The sequence below is a fragment of the Brachyhypopomus gauderio genome, chromosome 15 (genome assembly GCF_052324685.1).
Source record: "Brachyhypopomus gauderio isolate BG-103 chromosome 15, BGAUD_0.2, whole genome shotgun sequence".
In the NCBI taxonomy this organism is placed as follows: Eukaryota; Metazoa; Chordata; class Actinopteri; order Gymnotiformes; family Hypopomidae; genus Brachyhypopomus; species Brachyhypopomus gauderio.
Genome location: NC_135225.1, coordinates 2,310,140 through 2,324,077, shown reverse-complemented (window position 1 = coordinate 2,324,077; position 13,938 = coordinate 2,310,140). Strand labels below are relative to the sequence as shown.

At 40.5% G+C, this 13,938-nt stretch overlaps 1 protein-coding gene across 1 annotated transcript; it reads right to left on the bottom strand.

Moving 5' to 3' along the window:
* Positions 1-3,304: 3,304 nt before the first annotated feature.
* LOC143476965 (hydroxycarboxylic acid receptor 2-like) lies at positions 3,305-13,445 on the bottom strand. The gene is made up of 2 exons (XM_076975388.1): positions 13,378-13,445; positions 3,305-4,841 (listed from the first exon to the last, which is right to left on the bottom strand). Exon 2 carries the CDS (start codon positions 4,760-4,762, stop codon positions 3,749-3,751), a length of 1,014 nt encoding a protein of 337 aa, XP_076831503.1. The 5' UTR covers positions 4,763-4,841; positions 13,378-13,445; the 3' UTR covers positions 3,305-3,748.
* Between the last annotated feature and the right edge of the window lie 493 nt (positions 13,446-13,938).

Sequence of the window (13,938 nt, the reverse complement as noted above, 5' to 3'; positions counted from 1 at the left end):
CAGCTGGAGGGCGCAGACAAATTGTGGAGAACTTAACTGAGAAAGAAAATGAGCTTGACTTGAAAGACTAGACGAAATAAAAGTAAGTCTGACGACGACACGTAAAATAAAGAAAATATAATATAATAAAGAAGAATCGTCTGTTGGACTCCGTGAGAGCTTTAGTTGCAGTCTTTTGGCATCGCTCCAGTGAACTCTGTGGTGTTCCTCTTGAGTCCAGCAACAGGGTTGCCAACTCTCACGCAATGAGCGTGAGTCACACGCATTTGATTGTCTTCACACACTCACACGCCACACTTCCGATATCTCACGTTGAAAAAAAATCGAGTTTATTTATCTCTGATCTACAGGGCCGGAGTGGGCCAATTTTTCAGCACCGGGAAGTTTCATACCCAAATCCAGCCCAAAATTATTTTTCCCTCCCAATCGGCCCAAACTAGAGATTGACATGAGCCGGCCCATCAGGAATCCTCCCGAATCTCCTGATTAGCCACTCCGGCTCTGCTGATCTACATCTATGATTCAATGAGTTAGTATTTCGCCAACCACTGGCGATAGATCGATCGCAATATAATACTTTGTCCATTTTACACCCCCCCCCCCCAACAATGTACTCTCACCACCCCATCAACAATATACACTCGCCACCCCCCCCTCCTCAACAATATACACTCGCCACCCCCCCCCCCCCCACCCCCTCAACAATATACACTTGCCACCCCTCCCCCCGTCAACAATTTACATTCGCAACCCCCCCCCCCCCCCCCCCCCCCACAACCCCCAAAGATCAAATCTTACTCCAAGTGATCTTGGATAGTTGGCGACCCTGCAGCAAACTGTTGATCGCGATGGTTTGGCGTGTTTCCAACGAGTTCGAGTCTCTGAGCCTCGGCGAGTCTGGAGAAAGTTTCAAGTCCTTCCAAGTCTGCCAGGCTGCTCTCCTTGAGCAAAGGATTTAAACCAACTTTTAGGGGCGTCATCGTAAGGCACTTTCTTGGTCATCATGTCATTGACCATTGGGCCTGAATTACTGAATATTCATTACCTCTGCCCGGACAGGGGAGAGATAGAGAAAGAGAGAGAGAGAGAGAGAGAGAGAGAGAGAGAGAGAGAGAGAGAGAGAGAGAGAGAGAGAGAGAGCGAGGGGGGCCTGTCTTTCCAGGTCCAATTAATGACTTAACCGAAGAAGGCAAATTAGCACAATTTGAGGACAAAGGGAATTCCCTATTCCTAAATAAATTGACTTACATACTCTGCCTAACTAAGTATTAGTTTGGTTCTATTAGTCTACACATTGAGCAATTCTTAATTTTCCACTTTTGGACAATAAATGACACATAATGCACAGACAGGCATGAATGTGAGGTCACATAAGCGCACATGAAAATGATTACATTTGATGAGTAACATACAAACTAATACATAAATATACATATGCCTAATATAGCGCATTACGTGGATACTTGGTGGATACTTGGTTATATATAAATCTAACAAGTGGATACTTGGTTATATATAAATCTAAATTATTATTACACCAGAATACAAGTGTATTGATATGTCTAAAATAATGCAGCACAGGAATATGTGAGTATGCAGGTCTCTGTGACTCTAACACACAGAATTAATGAGCATGCATGTCTAAACAGCAGAACACACAGTAATATATATATGCATGCCTGCAATCATTATACAGTTTAAGACTACAAGAACAGGTATATCTAACTACTGAAACACAAAGTAATACATGGATATGCATCAATGTGGTGTGTTTATACAATAACAGTTATTCTGATAAGATCACTTAATATTGATGTACATGAAAGATCACAAGTTGTATCTTTATATCAGCCACATATCACAATGTTCAAATTCACATGATCCTTTGTTCCTGTGGTCATTTGTCCTTAAGGGCTGGAAAACTGAATAATGGTTTCAAGAATAATTACCCTTTCATTGGTTGAAATGTTGTCAAGATTGGTGTCTCTAGACTGAGTTCGCCGAGCTGGTTCCAGTAGGCTAGGTCCCAATTCCATGTACAGTTCGAATTTGGAGTTACAAGGATCTCTGAAATATTTGCATCTTCTATTCTGGATTTTAACACAGGACTCCCAAGGTGTTGTAAATTGGGTTTAAACTTTGGTCAATCAGATAAGATTGGAATTTAGAGTTTTATGAGTTCCTTCCTACCTGTGGTCCCAGTGTCCTACAAAGAAGGTTGATTTTGACCCGAACTCTAAGCCTGGTTTATACTTGACGTGTCGTGAGCGGCGCGAGGGTCCGCGCGGCGAAAATAACATAATCGCAGTGGCTCTGCCCGTGCGCGAGGGCCTCGCGAGCTGTTGATTTACGAGCTCGTGCACCTCTCGAATTTTGTAACTTCGTGCACACCGTGCTTCAGCGCAATGAACAAAGTCATGTTTGCAGGGTTCATACACCTTTACAAGGTGGAATTCAAGCACTTCTACATCACTTTAAAGGTCCATTTCAATATTTCCCAGCACGTTAAATTTAATAAAGTTTAATATTTATACATATACTCAAAATGATTCGAAATAATTCGCTTTTTTATCACATTATTTAATGGTTGTTTATTTTCAAAACGCCCAATCTTAACGTCTTCATGTTCTCTCATGTTTCGCCCTGGAATAACAAGAGGCTCGTATTTGTTAACGTAATACAAGAGAACTGTTCAGTCAGACAGCTATTTGTTGTGAAAGTAGTTACAATTTCAAGCTCAGGTACTTTAGCCTAAATTCCAGCACTTTTCAAACCTGAAACCACACTAAAACACAAAGCAACATTAAAATTCGTCAGGTAAATGTTAATTCCCCTGTTTTTGAGGAGTGTTTCTTTATACTACCACATATCATTTCGAACAACACTGCAAAGAATGTGACGCGGAAAGTATAAACGCCTCCACCATTCACGGAGGTTCGTGCGAGGTGGGCGGAGTCGAGCGCTATGGTCACTCGCGAAAGTATAAATAAGGCTTCAGATGGCCTCTCTCCCAAGCTCAGGAGATCAGATAAGGTCAGAATTCTAAGCTTTGGGAGAAAAACACCATTGTGAATGTGGATCCTTTGGAGCCTGTTGCTGGGTAAAGAATCAGTGTTTATCTTTACATACAATCAAAGAGATTTGGGTGAGTCAGTCTCTCACGTTCAGTGGGGAAAGGAATCCATTCTGGGTGTCATACAAAAGAAATGCTTTTGGGCTGTCTCGACTACAGTGGACACAAACGTGAAGAGGAGCGAGATTTCTAGATTTATTAGATGCAAATCCAGAATCATAGTCAGTCGAACAGTCCAAAGTAAAGCCACGTATTCCAGACAAATAATTATCACGAACAGGTTTAGACATGATAAACACCAGAAGATAAATAACTAGAGAATAGAGGATAACCACACTTACTACAGGGCAGTGCATATAAAACATTCTGAAAACAGTATACACACAGATTAAAAAGGGCAATAAACCAGACACACATGAAACAAATAACGAGGTGTGGGGTTACAAATGATGAGGTGACACCTGTTAGGGTAACAAAAGCTCATGGACATGACTGACAGGTAGGGGAGTGGCGCCAGACATGACAATCTTAGAAAAGTGTCATTGTTAAGTATGCCAAAGATGATTTAACAAAATTTGAGAAAATTCTCAATTACTCAAGTATTTGAGAAGTAATAATTATTAGTAAAAATAATTATTAGTTATCAGAAAGAATTCTAATTCAGTATTACTAGATTCAGCTCTCAATTTGTCTTGATGTTTTACAGATACTCAGAGAATGCCTGACAAGTTCAAGCCGATGCTTTAATGCATCGCGGAATTTGGAACTGGAAAAACAATAGATTACAGGGTCCAACACACTGTTCAAATACGTGAAGCTAACAAAGAAAACAAAAACCTCACCATTTAGTTTAAAAGCTTCACAGTACTCTTTCCCCAGAGACTTCAGATAGAGTGCAGACAGTCCTGTTACAGCACCAGGGCAAAAACATATGATGAAGACCACAACAATGACCAACACAATCCTCATTGCCTGTGTGTTACTCTTCTTGTTGTTCTGACGGTGATATAAGGTACAGTAGATTTGGACAGAGCAATAGAGCAGGACTATTAGAGGGAAGAAGAACTCGGAGATGTACACAATGTAGTGAAGCTGGATGCCCAGTGGTGGATCCTTATAGGGGTGGAAACTCCGACACAAATAAATATTCTCAACAGTCGTATTTGTTGAGGAGGCATTTTCACGAAAATTATTTTCCAGTTTTATCATTACATCATTATTTATTAACAGTGGGAGGCGCAGAAGGATCACCACAATCCAGATGGAGCAAGCAATCCCAGCAGCTTGGCATGAGCTGATGAAGTTCACTTTATAAAGCGGATGGACAACCTTAAAGTACCGATCCACAGCCACAGCGGTCATGAAGCCAATGCTGGCTGATCGGTTCACTGCAATCATGAAGAGGTTGATCCGACACCAAGCGTCACCAAACATCCAGTTCTCACCACGACGCAGGTTGTCAATGCGGAAAGGCAAGCTCACCAGCAGCAAGAAATCAGCCACGACCAGGTTGAAGAGAAAGAGGATTGTGGGTTTCCAGTGCACAGTGCGGTGGCAGAAGACGTACAGGGCCATCAGATTTCCTGGCAGACCCAACAGGAGCTCGATGATGAGGATAGGAGGAAGAACTGTGTCTACAAACATCTGAATCCCTGTTCCACAGTGAATTTCATGATGACTGGATGACATGGCACCTTTGTCCAACAATTGCGCTGTTTCGTATTTTGCATTTGAGAGTGGTGATACTATTCCTTTGCTTTTCTTTGTTCTGTCAAAAGACAAATGGGACAAATATTGATTCTTTCATTTTATTGTGAAAAACATTTACTGAAATATATAAAGCAAAATAAACACGACAAGTAGACATGTCAACATCAACATTCCATATGTTAGATTATACAGCTGTCACGACCCTGAGTGGTCATTTGGGGTTTGTGTGTGTGGTGTTTTGCAGGTTTGGCTCCGCCCCTTGGTCATCCTTCAAGTCGATCCACCTGTGTCGTACAGATAGGCTGCACATTGTTTCCGATTGGCTATTGACGTGTATAAAGGCACCGGAGCCCTGGATGGTGGTTGCGCTTATACAGCCCCCTTGCTAGATCTTTGGTGCATTTCCTAAAACGTCCGTTACTCCAAGTACTTCTTAACCTAGTACTTACGAATATTCTTAAATTTACATGTGTTTCCCTAAACTCTTCGTAACTTACGTCATACTTATAGTTCGTAACTTAAGAATATCCGGACCCATTCGTAATTCACTAAGTACTTAACTTTTAAGCACGGCATTACATTCGCGTTTATGTGTATAATTAGCCTAGTATTTTCTTTTGAAGTAATTACATCACATCACATATACCACATTAAGTGTCAACAAAAATCAACTCTACTACTGTAACTCGGTGAGTTATACAGGAGTACACACCGCTTATAGAAACAGAGAGAAGCGTGGACCCAAGTGCCAGTTTGCTACAGAAATGCGTAAGGCAGAGCCGAGCGCAAGAGCAAGGAGTAAACACACAAACAGCCCACAAACAAACAACGCGGAAAACACGACACGCAAAATGAAAAGAAAACCAAACCATGAGAGCACGGTAAAACTATAAACAGAAAACAACGTGGAAACCTCAACACATAAAAAACAAAAGAAGACTCAACCGAACAAGAAAACAACTAATAAAAATATAAGGGGAGAAAAAAATAAAAGCAACACAAAGAAACTTAACAAAATTAAGGACGCCAGGGTAAGTGACTGGCAGCAGGTGAACGCCGCAACAAAATAAAACCTTTCCCAAAAACAAAATGAGTAACGGATAGGAAGAGAAAAAGCTTGGGGAAAACTTGAGAGGCCAGATAGCGGCGCAGGAGATAGATACTCGAATAAGTGAAAGTACAAGGCAGAGAAGAGGGAGAGAACAAGACGAGACACCTTTAAGAAGCCAAGATAACAGCTGAGACGAATCATTGCTGATTATGCCAATTAAGTCTAGGACTGACTCGGATGCCTCAAGTGGCAGCTGGAGAAACGACATCCGAGCCAGTCCTGACAACTACTTTGAATTATTTAGCATTAGTTGATATGTTCTTAATATTTAATTCAATCTCTCCGTTCATCATCGTGCAGTTAATAGTGTTTCAGACTTTCACAATTAATGTATTCTTTGCAAAGAAATGGCTACAAGTTGGCCTATTAAGCTTGTTTTAACTTAACCAATAAAATTGATTGATTAATCGGTAGCACATATAAGTAACTTGGATGAAGACTAGCAAGTGTGATTGTGTAATGAACATGGCAGCTCTTCAAAGAGTATTGGCTTTGAATAGAAGACATAATTTAAGAAGACGATGTAATCCACGAAGCCATGTAGTTCGCCTGAATGCAGAATTTTGCCCTTAGCCCCATGATGCAGTTACTGGCTGCCCTCCGATTTTATGCCACAGGTGGGTTTCTGCAGACTGTTGGTGATGCCCACGGACTGAGCAAAGCTCACGTATTTAAAGTGTGCATGCTGTTACTAAAGCATTGCTTCGCCATGCAGCAATATACAGTGGGGAAAATAAGTATTTAGTCACCAATTGTGCAAGTTCTCCCACTTAAAAAGACGAGAGAGGCCGGTAATTGACATCATAGGCAGACCTCAACTATGAGAGACAAAATGTGAAAAAAATTGAGAAAATCATTTTGTCTGACTTTTAAAGAATTTATTTGCAAATAATGGTGGAAAATAAGTATTTGGTCAATAACAAAAGTTCATCTCAATACTTTGTTGTATATCCTCTTTTGGCAATGACAGAGGTCAAACGTTTTCTGTAAGTCTTCACAATGTTGGCAAACACTGTTGCTGGTATGTTGGCCCATTCCTCCATGCAGATCTCCTCACGTTTCATCTTCATTGCCCTTGCTGATGGAAGGAGGTTTGCACCCAAAATCTCACAATACATGGGCCCATTCATTCTTTCATGTACACGGACCAGTCATCCTGGTCCCTTTGCAGAGAAACAGCCCCAAAGCATGATGTTGCCACCCCCATGCTTGACAGTTGGTATGATGTTCTTTGGATGCAACTCAGCATTCACTGTCCTCCAAACACGATGAGTTGTGTTTTTACCAAATAGTTCTACTTTGGTTTCATCTGACCATATGACATTCTCCCAATACTCTTCTGGAACATCCAAATGCTCTCTAGCAAACTTCAGACGTGCCTGGCTTAAGCAGGGGGACACGTCTGGCACTGCAAGATCCGAGTCCCTGGCGTCGTAGTGTGTTGCTGATGGTAGCCTTTGTAATGTTGGTCCCAGCTTTCTGCAGGTCATTCACTAGATCCCCCCTTGTGGTTCTGAGATTTTTCCTCACTGTTCTTGTGATCATTTTGACCCCACAGGCTGAGATCTTGCGTGGAGCCCCAGATCGAGGGAGATTAGTAGTGGTCTTGTAGGTCTTCCATTTTCTGATTGTTGCTCCCACAGTAGATTTCTTCACACCAAGCTGCTTGCCTATTGCAGATTCAGTCTTCCCAGCCTACAATTCGGTTTCTGGTGTCCTCCGACAGCTCTTTCGTCTTCACTATAGTGGAGTTTGGAGTGTGACTGTTTGAGGTTGTGGGCAGGTGTCTTTTATACTGTTAACGAATTCAAATAGGTGCCATTAATACAGGTAATGAGTGGGGGAAAGAGGAGCCTACAGGTCTGTGACAGCCAGAAATCTTGCTTGTTTGTAGGTGACCAAATACTTATTTTCCACTATTATTTGCAAATAAATTCTTTAAAAGTCAGACAAAATGATTTTCTCAATTTTTTTTCACATTTTGTCTCTCATAGTTGAGGTCTACCTATGATGTCAATTACAGGGCTCTCATCTTTTTAAGTGGGAGAACTTGCACAATTGGTGACTGACTAAATACTTATTTTCCCCACTGTATATAACATTTCCAAGGACTAGGGATGCATTACATGAAACCAAAGTTGGTTTTCATGCAATTGTAAACAATTGGAGTTGTTGGTGCAGTGGACGGCACTCTGATCCCCATACACACTCCCAGCCTCTTGAGCCCAATTTACATCTGCCGTAAATGCTTATCTGCATTGTATATTTGAATATACAAGTAATATACAACCACCAAGGCCTCTTTACGGACATTGTGGCCAAGTGGCCTGGGAGTATTCATGACTCCTTCATCTGGGCCAATTCTGGAGTGTGTCAGATGGCTAGGGACAGTGCATTAAATGGTGGACATGTACTAGCTGACAGTGGGTATCCACGCTGAAGCTATATACTCCTGTATCAAATCCCCGTGTGTCCCTTCAGCTGTGGGGCCCAGTATCCCCGGTGCCTTCTCCAGAGGTGGGTAGAGTATTCAACAATTTTACTCAAGTAAAAGTACAGTTACTTGAACCAAATGTTACTCAAGTAAAAGTAAAAGTATGCATTCCAAAAATGTACTTGAGTAAAAGTAAAAAAGTACTTTGATTAAAAGTTACTCAAGTAGTGAGTAAATGCATGAGTACCGTCTCGTGTCAGTAAATTACATCATGGGAAATTGAATTACGGGAAACAATGACTTTTAATGATAAAAATAATTTATTATAAATAAATATTATATATATAAATTATTTATTATAAATAATATGTATTTTTGTTTGTTCCTAATTATTAGGCCTGTGTAACTTTAATGTGTTCCACAAAGGCACTAACTGATGAGACTGTCAGCCAATATGTGTAGCTACAACCTGACACCAACTGAATCAATTTGTAGCAGACTTAATCATCCTATATTGCTAGTGTGTACAATCAGTGTGAGAACTGGTTTTTAGTATTGCACTGCGTTACGTTTAATAATTACATCATACAAACGTTATGCCTCAGTGATATAGCATTACACAAAATTATACATACAGCAAACTTATCGCATCGTGTTTCCTCATATTTGATGTTGAGTTCTTGTAGGCTGAAATGTCCACACATTTGCAGACACAATTGGCAGTGCCAAGGTTGCAAACTCTCACACATTGAGCGTGAGACACACGCATTTGACTGTCTTCATACGCTTACACGCCACACATCCAATTTCTCACGCCGAAAAAAAACTAGTTTATTTACCTCTGATCCACATCTATGATTCAATGACTTACTAGTTTGCTCTGGCGCTAACCACCTGCGATCGATCGATCGCGATATAACACTTAATTTGTGTCCATTTTACACCCCCTCCCCGTCAACAATTTACGTTCACCCAAACCCCCATCCCCCACCCGGTTTAAATCTCACTAAAAGTGATCTTGAAAACTTGGCAACCCTGCAGCGCATTAGCTGTCCTTTTACACGTTTGTAATGTAAACATTGGCTGTATGAGGTCAGGGATGCTCTGTAGGTTTTTCTGTCACTTTCTTGCTACGGTGGAGAAAGTTTGCGTATGTGATCACATGATTGACCGACTTCATTTGATTGGTCACTCATACTCGGGTGACGAAACGTTGGTCAGTCTTCTCATTGAAAAGACTAATTATTTACAAAACGAAAGTAACGGTAGCGCACGGCGCAAATCCGATTGTAACGGAGTAAAAGTCGCGTTTTTTCTCACCACATATTTACTCAAGTAAAAGTAGAAGTCTTTCATATTAAAACTACTCCTACAAGTACATTTTTGTCCAAAAAGCTACTTGAGTAAATGTAACGGAGTAAATGTAACGCGTTCCTACCCACCTCTGGCCTTCTCCTCTTCAACAGTAAGGGAACTTGTGGACATTTGACCTCCATCAGTCTTAACTCTTTTCCTTTGTGAGTTCCCCTTATTTTTGGCTTGACTACAGAAGTCATGCCACATGCCATGCCTGATCTCGTAATTTCACTACATGCACTGATATTCTTGGCAATATCGATCTGTTTTTGTTTTTTATTAGAGGAACTTCTTCAAGCTTTTGAAAACAGTATACTTCTGTTTTTGGCTCAGTTCACTCGACAGAAAGTTTCATGTAATCTCGAACGTAATTTGCTGATGGGGGTGGGGTTGGTGTCGACTGTAATTTGTTCGGTACAAATTCATTAAAGGGCCGAATCTAGCCCTGGTTCACACTGTTTCGCATACATTTTAAACATCTGGGGCTTATGAAAACCGAACAGGCATTAAAACGACAGGCTTAAAAAGGTTCATTTCTTCCAATTGCTTGCGCCCCACCTGCAATACCCATGTGCCCCACTAGTGCGCCCATATGGCGTTATTTCTCTGCCAATAGTCGAGAGCACATTTTTTAAGTGCGAGAGCGTGATTCACGCAGCTCGCACGGATTTTCTTTGTTCTCGCGCAAAATATTAATGTGCTCTCTCATATTTACTCTGCTCTCGCTCAGATTCGCTTTGCTCCACTACAGAACCGCTCGCGCGTGCTCAGATTTATCCTGCGTACGCTCAGATTTATCCTGCTCTCGCACGAACATACTCTTCTGTTTACTGGAGCGTGCGTACGCACTCAAACCCCTCCCGCGCGCTCGCGAATCTTTTTATGCTCTCGTGCTCGGAATTCACAGAAAACAGCCAATCAGAAAGCAGTAACGGATTTTGACCAATGACATTGTTCCTGCTGCTCCGGTACTGCGATTAATTGCTTAAATATACATTATATTTACATTATATCCTGTGTTAGATGACTATAGAAAGGATATGGATTTCTGGTCAATATCCTGTGTAAACAATGTTCTGTGTTTTTTTTACTTGTACAGGTAATAATTATACTCCTTTAACCCTACAGGTCTTGCTTAGACAGCAAGTTTTGGAGGGGTTGTTGAATAAACTGCAGAATGTTGTCAGCAATTCTGCATCTGGTCTTGACCTTGACTATCACAACTTTATTTGTACACACGAGCTGATTATTCTACTGATTATACTACTGTATACTACTGTATCTAGCTCCTGGTCACTCATTGTGCTGAATGACTCTAACACAGAGAAACTAAAATCCTTCATCTTGCGAAAAACTGTTCTCTCACTAACTCCTAGTAATTTTGCTATGCATGAGACAGGCAGCTGGATGTCCCAGCAAGGACTTAAGCCTTTGCCTTGTGATGTTAAATTTAGGACGCCCCATTACTCCTTGAACTGCCTCCAACTCAACCGAAGGTACTTCGTTTTGTACCTGCCCTCTTACCAAGGTTCACAGCTCTCGGAGAGCATTCACTATCACTTCAGGTATATCAATTTGTTCTGCCAGGGCATCAATAATAATCAGCTCGTGTGTACAAATAAAGTTGTGATAGTCAAGGTCAAGACCAGATGCAGAATTGCTGACAACATTCTGCAGTTTATTCAACAACCCCTCCAAAACTTGCTGTCTAAGCAAGACCTGTAGGGTTAAAGGAGTATAATTATTACCTGTACAAGTAAAAAAAACACAGAACATTGTTTACACAGGATATTGACCAGAAATCCATATCCTTTCTATAGTCATCTAACACAGGATATAATGTAAATATAATGTATATTTAAGCAATTAATCGCAGTACCGGAGCAGCAGGAACAATGTCATTGGTCAAAATCCGTTACTGCTTTCTGATTGGCTGTTTTTTGTGAATTCCGAGCGCGAGAGCATAAAAAGATTCGCGAGCGCGCGGCAGGGGTTTGAGTGCGCACGCACGCTCCAGTAAACGGAAGAAGAGTATGTTCGTGCGAGAGCAGGATAAATCTGAGCGCGCGCAGGATAAATCTGAGCACGCGCGAGCGGTTCTGTAGTGGAGCAAAGCGAATCTGAGCGAGAGCAGAGTAAATATGAGAGAGCACATTAATATTTTGCGCGAGAACAAAGAAAATCCGTGCGAGCTGCGTGAATCACGCTCTCGCACTTAAAAAAATGTGCTCTCGACTATTGGCAGAGAAATAACGCCATACGCCCACACTTTGAGAAACGCTGGTGTAGGGAAAAGTAGTTTGCGTTGACGGGGAATGTTTTGTTCTTTTGGAGCTGTTGATCTCCAACGTCACAACCCCAGTTGCTGTATGTGTTGCAAATAAATCTCACTCTTTTTATTCATTTCGCTATCCTCTTTCTTTTACTGTTTTATGATTTATTATCATGTTTCTCCCTCATTGTCTAGACTGAGGGACGTAACAACAGCATTTAGACTATCTCAACTGAATGTGTCCAACATGTGTTAAACCATGGAATCAGGTTCATCATTGTATGTGTAACTATATTACAACCCTATATTCTAATTCTTACATGCCAAAACCTGACATGCTCTAATGGCATGTGACTACAATATCAAGTCAGCAGTTTGTAATGCTGATATTAATAGTTGTTGAAGTAATATCCTCCTTCAATAGACACCAGGAAGCACTTTCCAAGAAACGCTGCATTGCACAACGTGTACAACAGTACAAAGCCATGATCAAAAGTGCAATAGTCTAAACTAATTGTTTAGTTTAGCTACATTTCTGAAAAACCTAAAAAGCACATGTACAGAGACTATGTCGTATCCCCCCTCTTTAAATTCATGATTTATGGAAAGACATATAGACATATTTATAGACATATATATATATATTAGTGCTGTCAATTCCAGGTGCCGCGATTAAAAGTCCTCACCAGGATTTTGCTCAGGCTTCCTGGATTGTGTTGATTCCACTAATTTTACCTGGATTGCTAATTAGAAAATATAGCAAGCTTGAGCAAAATCCTGGTGAGGATATAATATATATAATAATAATAATATATAATTACCATCTGTAATATGCAATATATATTATATGAAGTATATATGTTATGTTGTTGTGAATGCTTTTATGTGAATTAAGTATATGAATGTTTCTAAGAGTACTCATTTGTATGAAACAAATATAAATGCTGAGATATTGGCATGCAGTAAGGAATGCAACACAAAGACACATTGTTCTTGAACTTTCCAGAAACTTTGAAGTTTTCAAAGAAGCTCAGATTTTGACTGTTCCAAACCAGTACACAACCAGTCATTGTGAATATGTATTCCTTAAATGTTTGGCTATTTAGCTTATGCAACTGACCTGAAACCAGCTCTCTAATCCATAGTCTTCATCTCAATTGTTATGTACCACCACTAGCCAATACCAGCTTAATATGCATCTTTCTACAATTCTGGAATCCACAAAAGATGGATTTTTTGTCATAGGGCGTATGAAAATATTTGCTTTGTAATTATTTGCTTTATAATATATTTGGATATTTGCTTTATAAAACATAAATGAAAAAACACAGTAAAAAAAATGTATACACCATTATTGCTTTGCTCGAAATATTCACATGAAGTGAAAAAGATTCTCTTAAGTGGAATATGCAAAGTCTTACCTGAGATGAACAGTTGATTGATGTTGACAGCTGGCAGACTTGATGTAAGAGTCTCAATTGCAAGAGACTGTCAGCATATTTGTGTGAACAGCAGCTAAAAGCTCTAATGACTTGATGACATCACGTCAGAGCAAAGTGACCACTTCCACAGCAACAGTGGGTCGTTAGTTTGAGTTTGCATGATGGTCTGATGGAAAAACCTCCCAATGGAACAATATAGATTTCCTGTAAAGACCTTCACTACACTTTCTTTATTTCTCTTTGAATCAGAGTCAGCTTTCTTGACTCTGAATAAAAAATGGTGTCATACATACGTCCTCATTTTAATTATTTCTTAAATAGACGGTGAGTAGTGAAGACAGCGATAATCAAACATGGGAGCTTGGCACGAGCAGGTGAAGGGTTTAGAGAGGAGCAAAGCTTCTCCACTGCTGTGTATATTGTGTTCCCGAAGGCAAGCTGAAGGTAAAGAATTCAGGACTATTCTCATGCCTTATCAAAAATATTGAAAAGTCACCAGATATAATTTCCGACGCCAAGACCATGCTTTGATGGATGTTG